The sequence below is a fragment of the Spermophilus citellus genome, assembly GCF_964194105.1.
Source record: "Spermophilus citellus genome assembly, chromosome: 16".
In the NCBI taxonomy this organism is placed as follows: domain Eukaryota; kingdom Metazoa; phylum Chordata; class Mammalia; order Rodentia; family Sciuridae; genus Spermophilus; species Spermophilus citellus.
Window position 1 is genome coordinate 8629726 of NC_138196.1, and position 21534 is coordinate 8651259.

General features: G+C 44.5%; 1 protein-coding gene across 3 annotated transcripts in view; it reads right to left on the bottom strand.

Moving 5' to 3' along the window:
• LOC308634916 (uncharacterized protein) overlaps positions 1-10019 on the bottom strand; it is a 34016-nt gene extending 23997 nt beyond the window's left edge. For 2 of the 3 annotated variants that reach the window (XR_014019108.1, XR_014019109.1), the window contains exon 1: positions 5720-5749. Coding sequence is in view for 1 of the 3 variants with exons in the window: in XM_081269113.1 (XP_081125239.1) it covers positions 9971-9983 (13 nt within the window). In the remaining 2 variants the exon portion in view is untranslated. Of the gene's footprint in view, positions 1-5719; positions 5750-9970 lie in introns of those variants that run through there. The other variant, XM_081269113.1, reaches the window with a different exon arrangement.
• Positions 10020-21534: the final 11515 nt, after the last annotated feature.

Sequence of the window (21534 nt, forward strand, 5' to 3'; positions counted from 1 at the left end):
AATCCCCAACATCACAATAAAAAAAAGACATCCTTGAAGACTGCACACACACCTCACATGAGCCCACATGTGGGCACACGGGGCTCTTTCTGACAGGTAAGGTTATAGGTATCTCCTTTCCTAAGTCAGATAATTTCCACAATGTTATTTTTTATGAGAGCACTATTTCTTTTTAATCAACAAGAAGAACTAAAAAAAAATAGTCCAGAAAAGAAAAGTGGTAGTAAAAGTTACAAAATGGTGATAATTGTTGGAATGAGGTAAAGGATATGTTTTAGAGCTCTGATATTACTCTCTCTATTCTGACATGCTTAAAATTTTTTCTAATAAAAACAATACCTTCTGGGCTGGGGTTGTGGCTCAGCGGTAGAGCACTCACCTAGCGAATGCAGGGCCCTGGGTTCGATCCTCGGCACCACATATAAATAAATAAATTAAGTAAAGATATTGTGCCCGGGGTGGGATTGTGGCTCAGTGGTAGAGCGCTCCCCTAGCACGGGCGGGACCTGGGTTCGATCCTCAGCACCACATAAAAATAAAGGCATTGTGTTAAAAAAAAAGTTAAAAAAAAAGATATTGTGCCCAACTACAACTAAAAAATAAATATTAAAAAAAAAAACACTAGGAAACCCAAGGAGTCATGAGATCAGGATAGTGAAAAAGCAACCCAGGAAAGACTTCCAGCCCAGAATGCCCACACAGGACAAGGCAAGAACCAGAGAGCTGGGAGTTATCCATTATAGCATCTAGTAAGCATTACCTTAACTAACATACCTGAAATAAGGGATAATTTATAAAATGGAGAAATAGAATATAGACTTTTGGACTGGGGCTGTGGCTCAGTGGTAGAGCACTCGCCTAGCACATGTGAGGCACTGGGTTCGATCCTCAGCATCACATAAAAATAATAAAGATAGGCTGGGGACTTAATTCAGTTGGTAGAGTGCTTGCCTCGCAGGCACAAGGCCCTGGGTTCAATTCCCAGCACCACACACACAATAATAATAATAATAATAATAGATTAAAAAAAGAACATACTCTTTTTTTGTTTTTTTGGGGGGGTGTTGGGGATTGAACTCAGAGGTAGTTTACCTCTGGGCTATATCCCCAGTCCTTTTTACTTTGAGACAGGGTCTCACTAAGTTGCGTAGAGAGCTTCACCAAGTTGCTGAGGCTGGTTTCAAACTTGTGATTCACCTACCTCAGCCTCCTAAGACAACTGGGAGTACAGTTGTATACCACCTCACCCAGCAATGATAGACGTAAATATATATATATATATATATATATATATATATATATATATATATATATATATATTCTATTTGTTTGTTTTTATGTGTGCTAAGGATCAAACCTAGGGCCTCACATGTCCTAGGCAAGTGCTCTACCACCAAGCTACAGCCACAGTCATTTGACAGGCTTTTGAGAAGAGTATTTGTAAGATTTCACATTTTAAAATCTGCTATTTAATAAAGTAACTTTGTGAGAATTCAACCTACCTAGATTTTTTTTTTCTGAACATGTTAGTATTTGTCTGAGATTGTATCCTCCTTGCAAGCTACTAATTAAAATGCTATTATTTCATGGGTGCTGGCAGAAGAGGCTTGTGTCTTCTTGGGTAGAAGACAAAGGACTTTATTATTCATGGTACAGAAAGGTATATGCATTAATACATTTTCAATGACTATAATCAAAAAGCTTCATCCCCATCCTAACTCCCGGAACTTGTGAATATGACCATATATATGAATAAGAATCTTGCAGAAGGATCTTGAGATGAAAACAATCTAGATTACCCATGTGGACGCTGAATGCAAGGATACACACAAAGGTGTGGTGCAAGCCTATAATCCCAGCATCTTGGGAGGCTGAGGCAGGAGGGGATTTAAAGGGCTGGTGTTCTGGGGTGGAGCACCTGCCTAGCATGCAGGATGCCCTGTGTTCAATCCCCAGTACCACAGACAAAAAAAGACACAAAGTAGAATGGGAGTTGCCAGGAGCCGGGGGAGGGGAAATGGGTGCAGAATTTCAGTCATCAGGATGAAAAGGTATGCAGAGCAGTTGTAAACCTATAAAACACAAATGCACGTGTGCGCCTGACAACGCTGTGATGCAGGAAATCCATTAAGATCTCGTGTTACATGTTTTACACGATCTGAAAAACACAGACACACACAAGAGGGACACGGTGACAGAGACAGAGCCTGGAGCGGAGCCACAGGAAGCTGAGCTCCAGGGAGACCCAACACAGGTGGGAGGGAGCTGCCCTCTGCAGACACCTGGGGGGGCAGTGTTCCCCAGCAGTGAGAGAACAGCTTCTGTGCTTTACACCACCCAACTGGGATAGCCTGTTGCAACAGCCTCAGAATCTAACAAAGAACACAACTGGCATTTTTTAAATCTAAAACAACAATTTTTTTTCACTCAAGGAAAGAGTCTTTCTGAGCATACCAATTTAAGAAGTCACTCAGAAAAGATTTTTGAGCCCATCAAAGTAAAATAAAACTTTAAAATGAAGTCAAATAAGGGGGAAAGAAAATGGTACCATAGCTCTCCAGACAGAAATGGAAGAAATAACTGGCTAACTACATTTTAACTAAATCCCAGAGCCTCTCTAAAATGGAAAATTTTTCAATAAGTCTTAAAACCAGGCAAGAAGGATTCTAGGTAACCACCAAAAAGCTTCCTTGAAACAAAACCACCAAAAAGACCCCAGGTAGGTTTGCTTAACCCCTCTCCCTAGCCAAGGAACAGCTGCTGTGCTCAAACACGCCTAAAATGTCCCCTACTCTCGGAAGGATGAACCTGGAACGCCCAGAAATCCCTCTGCCAGACCACAGTCTATCGCAGACAGAAAAGAGGCCCCCACCGGGCAGGCCCAGGTGCTCTGCTTAGAGTCTTAGAGGCCAGTCTTGGGCAGGTGTCTATGAAACACACTTCAGGAGTCTCCACCATGCGTAGAAGTTCAGAGTGGCTCCCTATCCCTGAACTGCTCACCCAACGCACAACGCGTGATGTGCACCTGCTGTCTTCCAAGACCCAGAACTTCAGCAAGTGCTAGGCAGGGGTGCCTACGTGACCAGCCCCCAGAAAAAACCCGGGGTGCTCAATTGCTAAGGAGCTTCCCTGGTAGGCCACAGTCCACCCGTGTCCTCAGAATTTGTTGCTGGGGTAACTAAGGGCATCCTGGGCACCTCCACCCAAAGAGCACCCACCCTGTGCTTCATCAGGTTTCCTCTGGACTAGGCCCCAGGTGTCTTTCATCATGGTAAATCATAGCTGTGAGCCCCTTAAAAAAAATCAAGCATCCAGGGGTGGTCTTGGGACTTCTGCTCTAGTGATATTACGCTGTACTTCAGCCTAAGTGAATTCATGGTAATGTGACTAAATCACTGTGGATGTCAGTGACAAGAACAACCCGAGGAAATATTAGCCAATCTATGGACCAGGCACTGTGCCCAATAATGCAGACAAGCAAAGACAAGACACAATCCCAGCCCTGAGGACTTAAAAGTATGTCCCTACACTCCCAATTTTAGGTCCTTTTCTTATAAAAGAGGGGAAGACAAAGAGGAACGCTAGGGCTCACCTAATGTTAAAGGCCAAATACTGAGAATAAAGCACATAATATAAACCATATGGTGCTTGGGGTTCAAATCCCATGATAGACCCGGTGCACCTTCAAGCAGGTCTTCCTTGAACAGGTACCCTGCCCTCCAGTGACATGACTGCTCAGTCTGCTTTGGACCTTCTCCTTAATGGCCACCATCTCCCCAAGGCAAAGGGTTCCACTTGTTCTCTCTGTGCCTGCACACCCTCAACAGAGGAACCCCGGAGCAGAGACCAGGGCACACACTACAAGACCAGCTCTTCCCCGTCCCTGGACCATGCTGCAGGGAGACTCAACACATCTGAATCACAGCATTACCACTACTGACAACTCAGCAGCCAGCCTTTCTTTATTCATCTCCACCTGTTTTTTAATAGTTGGGCATTTCCAATCGCACAGAGTGATCTCCACCTTAGTTTCCCTTTTTCCAGGTCAGACCATCTACATAAATCTAACAGTGAGGCTAAAAGGACAGGAAGGATGGGGCTGGGGTTGTGGCTCAGCGGTAGAGCGCTCACCTCACACATGCAAGGCCCTGAGTTCGATCCTCAGCACCACATAAGAATAAATAAGTAGATAAAATAAAGTTATATTAAAATAAAAGAAAAAAGGACAAGAAAGATAAAGTTGCTGAAAGGATACTCTCTAAATTATTTCTAAAAGTTTCAAAGGGCTCCAATCAACTGTCCTTGAAAATGTTTTTCCTCCATGAAATGATACAGAACGACTTCCTGACCACCCGGCCTCACTTCTCTCAGAGCAGAACACCATCACAGGGACGCAGGATCCTGTCACACAATGTGCTAACAAGAACAAGGTGACAGACTCGCCCCCAATCACTGGCTCAGCCGACAAGGCCCAGGGACACATTCTGTGGTACACAGTGCAGCAGAAGCCCAGGGACCCGCTGCGCCTCCTCCGGGTGAATAGCACTCCCTCCTTGGTTTCTGACTCGGTGACTTTCAGACCTTCCTGGGTAGTCAGAGGTCACTCTCCACTCCTAGATGATGCTCTGCTGAGCTACAGCCTCAGGCCTTCACAACCTTAGGCAGCTGTCCAGCAAAAGAATCAAGGAACAACCAGCTCCCAAAACTCAGAAGATGAGGAATAAAAGCGTCTCTAGACCTGGAAGTGGGAATGGAAAATGGGAAAGCCTGGGGCCGGGGCTGAGGCTCAGTGGTAGAGCGCTCACCTAGCACATGCGAGGCCCTGGGTTAGATCCTCAGCACCACATAAAAATAAATAAATAAATAAAATAAAGGTATTGTTTAAAAAAAAAAAAGAAAGAAAGAAAATGGGAAAGCCACTTGAGAACACAGCTTTGCAGATTCTCTAAAAGTAAATCCACACTTTGCAATCAGCAGTTCCGTTCTAGGAGTCTACCTGAGAGAGGAAAACACCATGGCAGCCTGGCTCAGCATGGCCAGAAATGACCCAAGTTCTCATGACGTGGTGAATGGACAGACCCTGTGCTACCTTCACATGACCCACAGGGTACTGCTCAGCGATCGACAGAACCAGACTGCTACCACCACCACCACGTGAGGAATCGCAAAAATGTTGGGCTAAATGAAAGAAGGCAGATTCAAAAGACCACATCTGTTTATGCACCCATTTGCCACAGCTCATTTTTATTAGATTTCTAGAAAGGAAACACTTAGCAATGGAAAGCAGATCGATGATCCCTGGAGCCAGGAAGGGGAGGGCCTGATTTTACAGGGCACAGGGATGTCCTGAGCAGGGAGGAGGGTCTTCACCTTCTCTGTCCATTTGCACTCAAGCTCACCCACAGCACACCAAGACAGGCAGACATCGGCTATTGGGTGCAAACCACACCTCAGAGCCTGTCAGAATCAGGAGGTCTCCTCAAGATGGATCCTTTCCCCACAACATCCTTCAATGCTGGTAGAAAGCTGAATGTAAAAGTCAAACTAAGGGGAATGCCCTTTAACCAGAAGTTCAAAGAAGAAAGATCCAGAACTGAGCCTGCCATATGTTTTAACTCAAAAACTCACAAACAGAGCGTAAAGACAATAATGATCTTAGAAAATATTGTGACAAATGTACTTAACAACAGCTAATGTATTTATTATAAAGACCACTTACAGGGGATGTGGCTCAAGCAGTAGCGCGCTCGCCTGGCATGCGTGCACCCTGGGTTCGAGCCTCAGCACCACATACAAACAAAGATGTTGTGTCCACGGAAAACTAAAAAATAAATATTAAAAAGTTTCTCTCTCTTAAAAAAAAAAAGACCACTTACAAACAAGACAATAGGATTGCTCAGTGAAAACATGGACAAATGGCATAAGGTGACCCACTTAAGATAAAACAGCCAAAAATGAAAACTAGTAGCATTCAAATATTAAAAAAGCTTTTTTGGGGGAGCTGCAGTTCTGGCTCAACAGTAGAGCGCTTGCCTAGCACGTGCGGAGCCCTGGGTTCAATGCTCAGCACCACATAAAAATAAACAAATAAAGGTATTGTGCCCAAATACAACTAAAAAATAAATATTAAAAAAAATATATTTTTTTATGGGCTGGGGATGTGGCTCAAGCGGTAGCGCGCTTGCCTGGCATGCATGCGGCCCGGGTTCGATCCTCAGCACCACATACAAACAAAGATGTTGTGTCCACCGAAAACTAAAAAATAAATATTTTTTAAAAATTCTCTCTCTCTCTTTAAAAAAATATTTTTTAAAAAAAAGCTTTTTTTTTTTTTTAAATAAGAGACCTTTCCATCTAACAACTGCCAAAGGTTTGCAACAAACACGTGCACTCAGCAGAGTGCACAGAAAGACTGTCTGAGTGGCCCCTGGCATGCCACAGCTAATAAGGAAAGGAGAGTGGTAGTATGCAGACGTCCACAGTCCCCGGCAGTCCTGAGCTTCCTGGGGACAGGGATGTGTGCTGACTCACCTGCCAGGTCCTCAAGATTTCTGCATGTGTATTCTACGTAGGCAATCATTGCATGCATGAGTAGGAGAAGAGATATTAGAAAATCCAAAGGTTTTGTTCAGGATGTCCAACCCCAAGGGGATACCCCAACAGAAAGACAAACAGGGGCATCACAGTGTTTCTACAGCAGGAAGGCTAGAAACCTAAACATCTGATAACAAGGAGATGATCTAATGAATTATGGAACAGCAATGGACTGAAATATTACATTGCCATTAACAATGATACTCTCAAATAATACTTAATAAAATACAAAAATGTTCAGCCTTGATTTAACATTAAGTGAAATAGAAAGATGATGATGATCATATGCATATGTGCACAGAAGGAATGGATGTGAATGTCAAGTTTTTTACATTTATATCTAAGTGACACTGAAGATTACTTTTCTTCATTATGCTTTTCTATGTTGTATAATGTTCATAATGATTTCATATTTGTTTAAATGTCTGTAAAGATGGGCATTTCAAAATATTTAAGAAATCAGTGAGTCTGTGGGCTAAGTGCCAACAGCAAAGTGAACTTCAAATGTCTGTCGGAAAGGTACAGTGCCAGCTTACGGGGAGACAGGCACAGGATCTCAGAGGAAAGGAAGGTCAGTCCTTGAGAGCTCGGCGCTGGACTGAGGATTTGCATTGAAGACCAGAAGGCAAATCTTACACAGTAAGTTCCAATTTGCCTTTCATCACAAATAAATTAAGCAGACTTGCTTTGAAAAAAAAAAAGTAGGTCACCTTTGAACTTTATTTTTTATTTTTTTAAAACATTTTTTTTAGTTGTCAATGGACCTTTATTTTATGTGGTGCTGAGAATTGAACCCAGGGCCTCACACATGCTAAGTGAGTGCTCTACCACTGAGCCACACCCCAGCCCACCTGTAAACTTTAAAATGGTTTTAAGTGCACAAACTCAGAATGTGTGCCAACACCCCAGGCTGGCTCCAGACTGTCACAACCAGCCAGGAGGGAGCATGACACCAGGAGAAAGTGGTGGTAGGTGAAGGGTAGTTTCCAGCTGGGGTCTTCCAGCAGGTGGAAAATCTGGAGTGTCCAACAGAGATGGCAGGTAGGGAGAGGAAAAGATAAACCATCACCACAAAAAACACTCAGCAAGGGGTCTATTTCCACAGGTCTTCAAAATCAAACAAAAACCCAGCACACACACCAACACAAAAGGACATTAAATCATTCAAAAATTCATAAAAATTTTAAATTTAAAACCACACCCACTACCCCAGTAAGTCCATTACTAATAAAGTACACAGTGATAAACTCACAGAATTACTCAAAGGTTTGTGTTCAAACAACTTCATGGAAGCATCATCCTAGCAACTTACAACATATTTAATGTAATCCCATTTATCTGGGGGTGTTTGTCTAAGGAATGTGTGTGTGTGTGTATGTGTGTGTAGTAAATATATATATTCATACACAGAAAATATCCATGAAAATTACATCTAAGGAAATGTTAACTAGGGGACTGGAGTTGTAGACCAGCGGTAGAGCGCTTGCCTTGTATGTGTGAGGCACTGCATTCGATTCCCAGAACCACATGTAAATAAGCATTTAAAATAAAGGTCCATCAACAATTAAAAAAATATATATTAAAAAAAAGAAAGAAAATGTTAACCAGGACTCATTATGCCAAGTAGTGGAGGGTCTTGAGACCACCTTAAAATCTACTGTCAGAATTTACCACAAAGTCAGTATTGCTTTTACTTAATTTTGTCTTTCTTTCTTTTTTTTTTTAAGAGAGAGAGAGAGAGAGAGAGAGAGAGAGAGAGAATTTTAATATTTATTTTTAGTTCTTGGTGGACACAACATCTTTGTTGGTATGTGGTGCTGAGGATCGAACCCGGGCCGCACACATGCCAGGCGAGTGCGCTACCGCTAGAGCCAAATCTCCAGCCCCAATTTTGTCTTTCTTTCAAGAAAAAAAAGATACTAGTTGATGCAACCATTTATAAAATAACAGGAGGTAATACACCCACTAGGAAGGAGAAGATGGAAAAAGATTGAGATAACCTTGAAACTTTGATCCTATGAAAATATTGGTATTTAAGAGACCATTCAAAATTATTATAATTACAACAGATAATTTTTCAAAAATTTTAGTTGTAGATGGACACAATACCTTTTATTTATTTATTTTTATGCGGTGCTGAGGCTTGAATCCAGCGCTTCAAACATGCTAGGCAAGCAGTCTACCACTGAGCCACAATTCCAGTCCCAACAGATAATTTTTAAAAATCTCTCTGTAATATTGCAGCAAAACCATTACTATAGAACATGCAATTTTTTCCTATTTCTGTAGGTGTGCTCAACTAATCTATTAAAAAGTTCAAACAGGAATTGGGTACAATGGTGGTGCATACCTGTAATGCCAGCAACTCTGGAACCTCAGGTGGGAGGATCACAAGTTTGAGGCCAGCCTGGGCAACTTAGTGAGATCCTATCTCAAAATTAAAAAAATAAAAAGGATGCGGGTATAGCTCAGTGGTAGAGCACCTCTGGATTTAATCTCTAGCAACACACACACAAACACACACACACACACACACACACACACACACACACTAAAGTTCAAACAGGAAAAAAATGATACTTTAATTTTTAGAGTACTAACATACACAGACTTATTACATAAGGATAAACTTTTTTTTTTTTTAGGTGAGTCTCAGTATGTTGACCAGACTGGTTGCAAACTTGTGAGCTCAAGTATCCTCCTGCCTCAGCCTCACTACAGGTGTGGGTCACCATTCAGGCAGCTGCCCACTTCCACTTCCTACTCTTGGGATATACACCCAGAACTCAACTGCCATGATGTGAGGAAGCCCAAGCCACAAGGAGAGACCTCCTGTAGGGTTCTGACAGCCCAGGCTGTGGTCCCAGAGAACCACCAGCATCATCTGCCAGACAAGTGAATGAGACTTTCAAGATGACTTCAACTCCAACCACCATCTATCATGACTACAAATTCATGAGACTCCCAGTGAGAGCTGCCTAGTTGAGTGGAGGCAACCCACAGAACCATAAGAAAAATGTGTTGTTAAGTCCCTAAGTTGGGGTGATTTGCTTAGTGATACATACCTAGAAAAGAAAACCAGGATGATAAAGAAAGGTCAGAGACTGGCCCCAAGCTGCCATCATGTCTGCTCAGCTTCAACAATACACAGCATTAACTGCGTGCTCCCTGCTACACAAATGATCCAAAACAAAAAGGAGAAGGACAGCAATACACTACAGACTGATCAAAGCATCCCTACACATGTGAGCACTGCCTAGAAAACAATAAGAAAGAATACCTGGAAAATCCAAAAATTAAAGACCAACATGATAATCTAGCATGCCCAGGTGTATTCTGACTCCATGCTATGGGTCCAACTTGCACCGTTACTCACTTTTCCTGTTCATTCTGCTTCTATGATTCCGTCTCTGTGATTTTCTGTTCTGAAATGTTCTCTCCACTGTTAACTACTTGTAAAACATTTAATTCATGATCAGGTCTTAAACCAGAGATGACAGGCTGCATGAACTCTCGGACTGGATTTTAAGATAGAAGAAAGAAAGGGAAAAGATGTTATCACTAAACCAAGTAACTGAAAGCTACCAAAATGACCATCTGAGATGAGCCAGGGTGGGGGCACACATAGGTAATCCCAACTACTCTGGAGGCTTAGGCAGGAGGATTGGGAGTTCCAGGACAGCCTCTGCAATACAAGACCCTATCCCAAAATTCAAAAATTTTAAAAAGGGCTGGAGATTTAGCTAAGTGGTTAAGCCCCTTTAGGGCATAAAACATAAAATGCAAATTATATATACCTTTAAAAATATTTTTTACTTGTAGATGGACACAATACCTTTATTTATTTATCTTTATGTGGTGCCCAGGGCCTCACACATGCTAGGTGAGTGCTCTACCACTGAGCCACAACACCAGCCCATACATCTGTACTTTATATACTCATATATACATATGCCTATATGTAGTTACTAACATTAGGGTTTTTTTTTTCTTTATTTTATTTTTTATTTATTTATATTTTGGTGTCAGGAATTGAAACCAGGGTGCTTAGCCGCTGAACCACACCTTTTTAGACAGAGCCTAAGTTGCTTAGGGCTTCCAGAATTTGCAGAGACTGGTCTTGAACTTTATTTTTTTTTTAATTTTTTTCAGAGAGTGAGGGGGGGGGAGAGAGAGAGAGAGAGAATTTTTAATATTTATTTTTTAGTTCTCAGCAGACACAATATCTTTGTTGGTATGTGGTGCTGAGGAGCACGCTACTGCTTGAGCCACATCCCCAGTCCTGGTCTTGAACTTTAGATCCTCCAGCTTCAGCCTCCAGGGTTGCTGGGATTAGAGGTGTGCTCCACCACACCAGCTAACATTGAGAGGGATAGATACATATTTACACACACACACACACACACACACACACACACGCGCACATATTTAGGAAACTGCAAAGAGAAGTCACTTCTTGGAGTGCAGCATGAAGAGTGTATGAGGCAAAGACGGATATGTTTAAATATATTGTGCAATTTACAGCATTCACAAAAAAACAATTAGGATACAATGCAGGTTTAATATAACTAGCATAGTTCCAACTTGAAACAGCAAAGGAGGCTGGACTTGTAAGCGCCTCTGGCTGACAGCCATAAACGACAATACCTGAAGAGTGATGCTGAACACGACAGCGAGCCGCGCTGCTGGCCGCAGATCGGCCACGATCCACAAACCCAACGCGGGCAAACTTTTTTTTACCCCTTTTCTAAGATGAGGCCCACTTTCCAACTTCTAAGTAACCGTTTCTAATTTCACTAAAAGGATGCTTCTAAGTTCTTGTGAACCCAGCTGCTATAGAAACACTACTGCTCGACCCCAAAAATGAAACCCACGCCCAGGTCCGGCGACTGCACGCCGAGCACGTCACCCTGGCAGGGCGCCGGCTGCGAGCGCCCACGGCCACCCGGAACGTTCAGAAACGGAACCTCGCCCGGCCTGGCTCTGAAAACCCGGCTCCCGCACCTCCGGCCTGCACCGCCCGGCGCCGGGGCGGAGCGGCACTCGCCCGCCCAGCCCCCAGAACGGCCCGGCCCGGCGCGCCGCCCCGGCCCTCCCGGCTCACTCACTCTTCATCCTGCGCGCGGTGGTCGGCGACAACCCCTGGCCGACCCTGCGCGGAAAAGACAAGGGCAGGAAGGCCGGCACCTGCCCTCCTCTCCCTGAGGCGGGATCCTGTGCTGGGACCTCCGTGGTGGCCCCTTGCCCGAGAGCGTTAGGATACCGCCGCCATATTGTATCCTCGTCACCCTGGCAACCGTCGGCCCTGACCGCCCCCGAGGTGGAGCCGCGCGTGCGCAGAAGCCTGCCAACATACGCATGCGCAATGCGGCCCGCTTCCTCTGCGTGGTTACTTAGCGACCGCCGCCGCCGCTTCAAATTTAAACCCTTGCGGGCTGGAGTCTCCCGGCTGTCACTCAGCAATTCCGAGCCTGAAACGCGGAAGAGATCCTGCAACTTCTACTGGCTCGAGAACTCTGACGTTAAATGACACCTCTTCTTTGCCACCTCATCCCGCAGTTGAGCATCTACCGGTCTGGTACCAGCGATTACCCAATGAATTTGTACGTTTTTCTTTTTTCTTGTTTTTCTTTTTCTTTCTCTCTCTCTCTCTCTCTCTCTCTCTCCCCCTCCCTCCCTCCCTCCCTTCCTTTCTTTCTTTCTTTCTTGTAGTTGTAGATGAACAGAATGCCTCTGTTTTATTTGTTTATTTTTATGTGGTGCTGAGGATTGAACCAGTCCCTCACGCATGCTAGGCAAGTGCTCTACCACAGAGCTCGTTTTTCTTTTTTAATTGAGCAAACGTTTGTTTTGCCAGCGCTGTTGCCGGAGAAGAGGGGACATGAAGGAGCACAGGTAGGCGAGGTGGCTGACTTCTCGAATCTCGCATTCTGTGGTAAAGCTGCATGCATCTAGGGGGGACCTACGTGCAGATGCGACCCGCGACAGGTGAAGAGCCAGATTATCCCTATCACTACTGCAGGAGATCGGCGTCCCTCTTTTCTGAGAGTAAAGAAGTAAAATGTGCTGATTTGAAGAAATCGGAGAAGAAAAGAAGCAAGGAGAATAAAGAAAAGGAATGTATAAAATTTGAAGAAATACTTTCAAAGTTCTTTCCTTCATCTCATTCTCTCTCCTCCTCAGAAAAGGAGACCGACAATAGTTGAGTGGCGTCTTCTTGGAATTTCTGATTATGTATTTGGACAAATTTTCCCATAATTGAAAACCATAGATAAATCATATATATTCTTCTATAGTTTTCTTTTTTTCTTTTAATATATTAGTCACTCTGAGTTTGTTTTGGGTTCTGAGGATTGAACCTAGGGGCGCTTTACCATTACATCCCCAGACTTTTTCTAATTTTAATTTTTTCATTTTGAGACAGGGTCTTGCCAAGTTGCGGAGGCTGGCCTGAAACCTGTGATCCTTCTTCTTCAGTCTCCAGAGTTACTGGGATTACAGTCATATGGCATGTGACTGGCTAGTCACCTTTCAATATTGGCACATAGAGAGCTATCCTATGCTTTTTAAAAAATTTAAAAATTTTTTTTTTAAATTGTTGATATATATGTATTTATTTATATGTGGTACTGAGAATCTAATCCAGTGCCTCACACATGCCAGGCAAGTGTGCTACCGCTCAGCCCCAGCCCCTAACCTATGCTTTTTAACAGGTGTGTTATATTACATGATATAATTTTTCCCTAAAAATGCTTTATTTTTCACAATTACAAACAAGACCAGAAAGTATCCTTGTACATATCTTTAAACATTCGTGTGATTGTTTTGATAGGAGTTAATAGGTTAAAAGGCATTCACAATTTTTTTTAATATTTATTTTTCAGTTTTCAGTGGACACAACATCTTTGTTTGTATGTGGTGCTGAGGATCGAACCCTGGCCGCACGCATGCCAGGCGAGCGCGCTACCGCTTGAGCCACATCCCCAGCCCGGCATTCACACTTTAAATGTAGAAAATCACTCATCAGCAATATTCTACCAGCATATAGAAAAGTCTATACACAAATATATATATATATATATATATATATATATATATATATATATATATATATATATATATATAAACTATGGGAGGCCATCATTTTGGGAGGAGCTTCCACACTAGCCCACAACAAACCAGACCAAACCAAAATGGAGTCACTCGTGCTAAATGCCACCATCAAACTGAAAATTTAAGCAAATAGATCCCAAAACACACTAGTTTTTCCCCAAAACAGGAGATCCAGTCTACCCAAGTCAGCTTTGCTTTCACTCCTGCCAAAATAATACAACTTGACACTAACCCATCAGCTTTCTTTCTATTGTTCTGTTACCACCTTATAAAACCCATGGTTCTGTTTTTGCATAGTGGGAGCTCTCATTCTGTTTTGAAGAATGGAAGCTGCCCCAATTCTTGAATCTGGAACAAAATCCAATTCAACCTATAACTAAGTATGTTGTGAATTTATCTTTTGACACTAGAAAAATGTCAAAGGACAGCTGGATGCAGTGACCCACACCTGTAATCCCAGAGACTTGGGAGGCTAAGGCAAGAAGATCAGAAGTCCTAGTCTGATCAATTTAGGTGACAGTCTCAACAACTTAGTGAGATTCTGTCTCAAAAATAAAAATTTAAAAGGAATGGAGCCAGGCGTGGTGGCACATGCCTTTAATCCCAGCAGCTCCAGAGGCTGAGACAGGAGGATCTCAAGTTCAAAACCTGCCTGGGCAATAGTGAGGTGCTAAGCAACTCAGTGAGACCCTATCTCTATATAAAATATGGCTCAGTGTCAAGTGCCCCTGAGTTCAATCCCTAGTACCCCCCACCCAAAAAGGGGTGGAGATGTGGCTCAGTGGTTAAATACCCCAGTAAAATAATAATAATAATAATAATAATAATAATAATAATAGGAGGAGTAATTGGAAGCCACTGAAAAGCAGTAAGAGGGGGGAGAATATCCCACCTTAAGGAAAGAAATTTTTAAGGTCACCTGGTTTCTGGAATCAACCGATTTGTTGAAGCAAATTAGAAGCAACATCTGAAAAATCCTTCTATTTCTCTATTTTTCTTTTGTATGATCTAACAGTTTGACATGTACATATTGTATAATGAAGCATTTTTGTTTCTGGATTTATTTTTGTTTTCCTTTCAATTTTTTCCCTCAGAATTCAACTTTATGATTGGAAGTTCTATTGTCTCCATCTATGTGCCCCTGGATCCATAGTCAACACAAAAAAAGTGTAGAAAGAAAGTAGGAAGGTAGTTTAGGTAGTTCACGGGAATTATTTAGGAGATAAACAAAAGAAGTCTGGCTGATGGAAGAGTGAGGAAAATCAAAGCATCAACTCATGTCTGACCTCTGAAGAATAGCATCCCAGAAAAAGAAAAAAATTCAGATAAAGGAGATTATGAAATCTCCATCAGAAACATTCTTCACAAAAGTGTTTCTAGAGTGGATGGGGATATTTCTGAGTAGAAAGGCCTGAGGAATGGCCAGAATGTGGAGTTTGATTTTTTTCACCAGTATTTACTGAGCACTTATTATGGCCCAGCACTACTCTAGTCACCTAGGACACAGGAATGGTGCACTTATGACATTTCAGAGCATAGGGGATAGTGAGAAGTTCTAAACAGTGTTGAAAGAGAAAACCTAGATATATCTAAAAACCCGGGTTCCAGCACTGGAAGTCCCAATTGGGACATCTCATTGGACTGGACATAGAAAATAAAGTGTGGCTTTCTGCTTGCTGAGGGATCTCTGTTCCAGAGTTCTCTAGTTATTGGCCAAGTGTGAGGGTAGAAGAAAAATTGTGTTCAGATGTGCAGGACTCCGAACTTTCAGTGATCCTCAGCACCACATAAAAATAAATAAATAAAATAAAGATATAGGGCTGGGGATGTGGCTCAAGTGGTAGTGCGCTCGCCTGGCATGTGCAAGGTGCTGGGTTCAATCCTCAGCACCACATTAAAAAAAAAAATAAAGATGTTGTATCCACTGAAAATTAAAAAAATAAATATTTAAAAATTCTCTCACTCTTAAAAAAATAAATGTATAAAAAATTTTAAAAAGAAAAAGGAAATTAGCAAAGTAAACCCAGAGGAACACAAACAGTTCTGTTAGAAAGAAATGTAATTATAGTAAACCTTGTGGCTGAGTTGGGAACAGTGTTTATAGAAACAACGATGTAAATAACTGAATACTGATTTAGCTAAAAAATCAATGGTATTATTATTTGAAAATGATAGGAAAGGGGAGTACATGTGAGTTGGGAAAATGTTGGAAAAAGAACTATGTCCTAATTTGTATAGAACGAACTTGACAGATAGTGTCTAAAATTGAAAAAAAAGTAGTATAATCATATTACTTAGATTTATGGGAGGAAAAGGCAGAAGAAATCAACGGCTCACAATGGTTACCTGTAGGAGCTGGATGGTGACAGGGAGGGGATGGGCTGGACGAATGCTCTTCATCATAAGCTTTTAGTACTATATGGCTTAAAATTATATATTTGTTTTATTTTTCTTGAATATAACACTTCAATTTTCAAAAAGCATCATTTAGTGTTTTAAGAACTTAAAATCAGGGGCTGGTGTGTAGCTCAGTGTCAAGTGCTTGCCTCACAAGCACTAGAGTTTGATCCCCAGTACCACTTACCAAATTCGTAAATATTTAGAGCATATACATATTTTAAACATTTAATGCCATTTTTAATTTTTTGATACCAGGGATTGAATCCTGGGCACTTAGCCACTGAACCACATCCCCAACCCATTTTTATATTTTATTTAGAAACTGGGTCTTCTGAGTTGCTTTGGGCCTCTATAAGTTACTGAGGCTGGCCTTGAACTCGCCATCCTCCGGCCTCAGCCTCCCAAGCTGCTGGGGTTACAGGTGGCGCTCAGCCTAATGGCATTTCTTATTTATTTAATTTATAAATAGAATAGTTGTGGAGAAATTCAATGTTAAACCTGTTTTGCAAGTTGAAGCTTTACTAACAGAAGAAATGAAGGTGAATGACGTGGGATACGCAGAAGGCCTGAGCCAGTTCTGATATGCCCTTCACGGGGAGGGGGTGTTCACGAGGTCATTAAGTTAAAATGCGGTCACCAGGGCCACCAGGACCGCAGTCCTTCCAAGGAGGGCGAATCCGGACTCGGTGATGCGGGAGGCCGGCAAGCGAGGCCGGAAGCAGAGTGGAGCAGAGCTTCTGGAGCCCGGAGAGCCGAGGCCGCCCTCCCCGCCGGCCACGACGAGCCCCCCGGGGAGCAGGAGCCAGGCGCCGGCCCGAGCGGAGCGCGCGGGCCTCGGGCGCCCCCTGACGTCCCCCGCCGGGTGCGCACCTGGGGCCGCGGGAAAGCCGGCGGGACCCCGAGGGCGCCCAGGCTCGCTCGCTCCGCGGGACCAACCTCGATTGCCCACCACCGCGGGCCGGCCACCGTCCTCGCAGCTGGCGATGCAGAGGGGACGGGAGCACTGCCTCCCGCAGTCCACGTCCTGGGGGCGGAGGGCACAACAGCCAGCTCTGAGGGATGGGAAGGGAAGGCAGCCTCCCGAGATCGGGGCGTCGGGGGAGGGAGCCCCGCAAGGTCTGGGGAGGAGCAGGCAGCAAGAGGGGAAGCGTCATCCCAGCGGCTGGGGAGGCTGAGGCAGGAGGATCGGGGTTCACAGCCAGCCTCAGCAATGGTGAGGCGCTAAGCTACTCAGTGAGACCCATCTCTAGATAAAATACAAGAGGGCTGGGGATGTGGCCTAGTGGTGGGCGCCCCTGAGTTCAATCCCCGGTACCCCCCACCAAAAAAACAAAACAAAAAGAAAAAGAAAAGAAAAAGAAAAAAAGAGGGGAAGCGAGAATGAATGCCCCAGGCTGGAGCAGGGCGCGGGGCTGCTGCAGAGGGAACCGAGCAGCCGTGCGGGTGCGCGGAAAGGAAAGCCGAGGGTTAGGCGGGTCTTTCAACCCACTGTTACCCGGGGCATGGGTTGCCAGGCACAGTACAGTACTATTTCCGTACTGTTTCAGGATAAGCATGTCCCAAATATTGCGAACAATGCTTCATTGTTCATGTGGGATTCAGTGGGCTTCCTGCATTTTTATTTGCTGGCCTGGAAGGAAAGCGAGTTGCAAAAGAGAAATGGCTTAATCTGACTTCGTTTTAAAATGTAAAATGGGTTTGGCACCGTTGTGAGGGCTGGTAATCCCATCTACTTGGGAGGCTGAGGTAGGAGTATCTCTTTGAGACCAGCCCGGGCAACGCAGGGAGATATTCCCCCATCTCAAAATACATAAAATTAAGGTGACTTTTAAATTCGTGCGTTTGACTATTTATTTTTAGTTTTTGAGTGGAAACATTCTATGGGAGCTTCACAATTAAAAGAGAGTAACACAGAGCTAGTTGGTATTTCCCAACATTAACAGGACATGTGTCACTAAGAACATGGTTAGGCTAACTAATCAGTAAACTAACAGGACCAACAAGTGGCACTTTCCAGAAATATTCAGTTTCCAGTTTCGGGGGTGCAAGGGGACCCACAAAAGAAAAAAACACCTGCTGGGGAATAATACTTCCTGTGCTAGTATTTTTATGCAGGTGTGGGGGGAGCTACAAAATGTCCTCTTTGGAAGGGTTCAGGGGCATCATCTAGGACACTTGGAGGATGTGGTCCTGACTCGCCCCAATGAGCCTCAGCCATGTGTGAATGGAGGACACACATAAACTGGAGTTGTCCAGTGAGCTAGAGGAACTCCAACACAGCAAGGTGGATTCAGGTTTCACTGGTATTGCTGGGCTTCTGGGTGGGCTCCTATTTCTGGAGCAGCTCTATGCCAGATGGTATGTGAGGCTTGGGGAATGTAGCCTAAGCCAGGATGAAGCTCTCATGGGAAGGGTCTTACCACGGTGGGGCACACTGCATCCTTGTTTGGAACACAAATGTCACAGACTTCAGGAAACTGGCCCAGCCTCCCACCATGGCTCATGTAGTCAATCTGGCACCTCAGCTTCTCTGTTGTTGGTCACATCTGTCTTTTCTAAGCTGATATCTGGAGACAGCACTGCCAAGCTTGATGAGTATGTGTGGACCAACTGACTGCTTTTCTAAAACCAGTCCTCTAGACTTCCTCATGGAGGGGTGAACTATGGAACATCCTTTCAGTAAGGTCTGTGAATCAGCTGGAGTTTGGTTCTTCTTCTTTCATCAGGGAGGTGAATGTGCAGCAGTTGCAGTTTATTGGAGAAGTCAGAGTAGACGAGTGGACAATGTGAACCTGGCTCCCTTCCTGCACTCTGGGAGCCCTGAGCCACAGCAGCGCCCCAGGTGAGGCTCTTCAGCAACCAGGAGGCCCCAGGACGCATGGGCCAGAAGTGGACATGGTGGAGTCCTCTTCCTATCGCTGTCTCCACCCTGTTTTCCCCCTGATATACAGACCCTATCCCCTTGCTACCTCTTAGCTATTTCAACCCTTGTACCTTGTATCATGTGATGTATTCCATTAACAAGAGGGCAAATTGAAAACATTTTTTCCAGCATTAAAAAGAAAAGAGGGCTGGGGTTGTGGTTCAGTGGTAAGGTGCGTGCCTCGCATGCTGGAGGCACTGGATTTGATCCTCAGTACCATATTTTTTAAAAATAGATAAAATAAAGATATTGTGTCCATCTACATTTTTTTAAAAAAGTAAATTAGATATTAATTTAAAAAAAAAAAGAAGAAGAAGAAGAGAAGCATGGGACTGGGATATAGCTCAGTTGGTAGAGTGCTTGCCTTTCAGGCACAAGTTCCCAGGTTCAATTCCCAGCACCACACACACAAAAAGGCAGGGCAAGGTGGCACATCAATCCCAGTGCCTCTGAGGCAGGAGGATGGAGAGCTCAAAGTCAGACTAGCCAATATTTTCAAGGCAGTGGTTAAGTGCCTCTGAGTTCAATCCCTGGTATCAAAAAATAAAAATAAAAAATAAATAAATAAAAAGGGGGCTAGGGTTGTGGCTCAGTGGTAGAGAGTTCGTCTGGCGTGTGCAGGATGCATTTTAAAAAATAAGATAAAAAGGGGAAAGCTATGTTTTATCTATTCAATGAAACTCTGTGCTGAAGAACTCCCCCGACCCCCAGCACAGGAGTCAGTACTCAGGGCCTGACACAAGCTAGGCAAGGGCTCTGCATCCCCAACAGGAACCATACAAAATGACATTGGCCCTGTGATCCCAGCTACTAGGAGGCTGAGGTGGAGGACAGCCAAGTTCAAGCCAGACCCTGTCTCAAAAGATGAACAAAAAATAAACTAGTGACACCTGCAATTACTTAGGGATATGCTTATGATAGAATATTAAGTAGAAAAAAAAAACAACATAAAATGGTATTCTTTCAAGTAAGGCTTTGGATTCAAAATATCTTTTAAACGACATCTCTACAATTAAAAAAGACTGGCAGGAAGGAAGCCAAGACCCCAGAGGCTCTGGTTTGATGGACGGCGGGGAACCCGAGGGTTCTTCTGTCCTTAACCCGGCTCTCCGTATTTTCCAAGTTTGATTTAGCTAAAGGCTCTGCATGCCCGGAGCTTCCTGGCAAGGGTTCTCAGGTAATAAAAACAGCATCGAAGTGGAATATTCGAAAGGCTTACTCCCCAGCCACGTCTCCATCCTGCCTGCGGAGGCCTCGCTGTTGTAGACAGCCGCCTCCCCAGCCCGGGTCTGGGTTTCTCGCTCCTGCTGCCGGGTCCCATTGGAGCAGGGGCGCAGCCGGCGCGGACTCCGCCCGGGCGCCTAGCCGAGCGACGCCAGAGCGCTGCCAAACCTTCTAGGCGTCAGGGCGGCCGAGGGCAAGCGAGCGGCCGGTTAGCTCAGTTGGTTAGAGCGTGGTGCTAATAACGCCAAGGTCGTGGGTTCGATCCCCGTACGGGCCACAAGTCCTCTTTTTCAGAAATACTTCTGAAATGATGTCTTTGAGTCAGTCTTTTATTTTCGAGGCCCAGCGTGCAGATGCATCTTTCCGGACTCAGCTGGGAAATCGACCCAGTTCCGCCCGGGCCCGCGCGCAATGCCTAAGTCCCTGGGGCCTGCCTGCAGCCATCCGCAGCCTCCGTTTCCGATGCGTTCCAGGGACCGTGACCATCCCAAGGCTCCAGCTCGTCTGGCGGTGCTGCATGCGGAGACAGAGGCCCTCCGACGGCGCCGCCTGGCGGTCCCTATTGCGCGGACCTCCGTTTCCGAGTTCTGGTGGTGGACCGTCCAGGTCTGGAAGTCACGCGTTCCAGAGGCTCACGGAATGAACGGCCATAGTAAAGAGAGCCCAAATCTCAACCGCAGGGCAGCGGGTGCATTTCTCACTGCAGCCTGTCTCCTGCTTGGCCGGTGTGTTCAGTTCAACCACAGCCAGGTTCCTAGGGGCGATGGCATTTCATATCAGGGCTTTTTCCAAAGCATCGCCACGAAAACGTCTCCACCATCGTTCATTCTTTTCTCAAATATGTGTGAACCTCTGGTCCAAACAAGGCCCAAGTTCACAGACCAAAGGCTTAAGCCCTTGGTTAAGTGCTCAGGACGAAGTCATAGGCGTGGATGCAGTCAATGCCAGCAGATTAGAAGAACCCGCGGCTGCTGACAGCTGGAACTCCTGTGCACACCTAGCAATGTATATGCAGGGTGCTGGATTAGGCCAGGGACGCAGCGCGGAGTGACGCCCAGCACTGAGATGAGATCTGGTTCTGGACTCCTAACTGAAGTTCACATGCTTCTCATCTTCTGTCATAGGTGAAGTAGGTTTTCTTTATTGAGTCTGGTAATCAGCAAGGGAGCTTTGGGGCAGCTAATGCTTCTAGCCCGTGCTTTGTGTAATATGTCAGGAGCTTCATGTGGGCAAACTAATCAGTGACAATAACCCAAGGAGCTGGGCACGGTGGTGCTAGC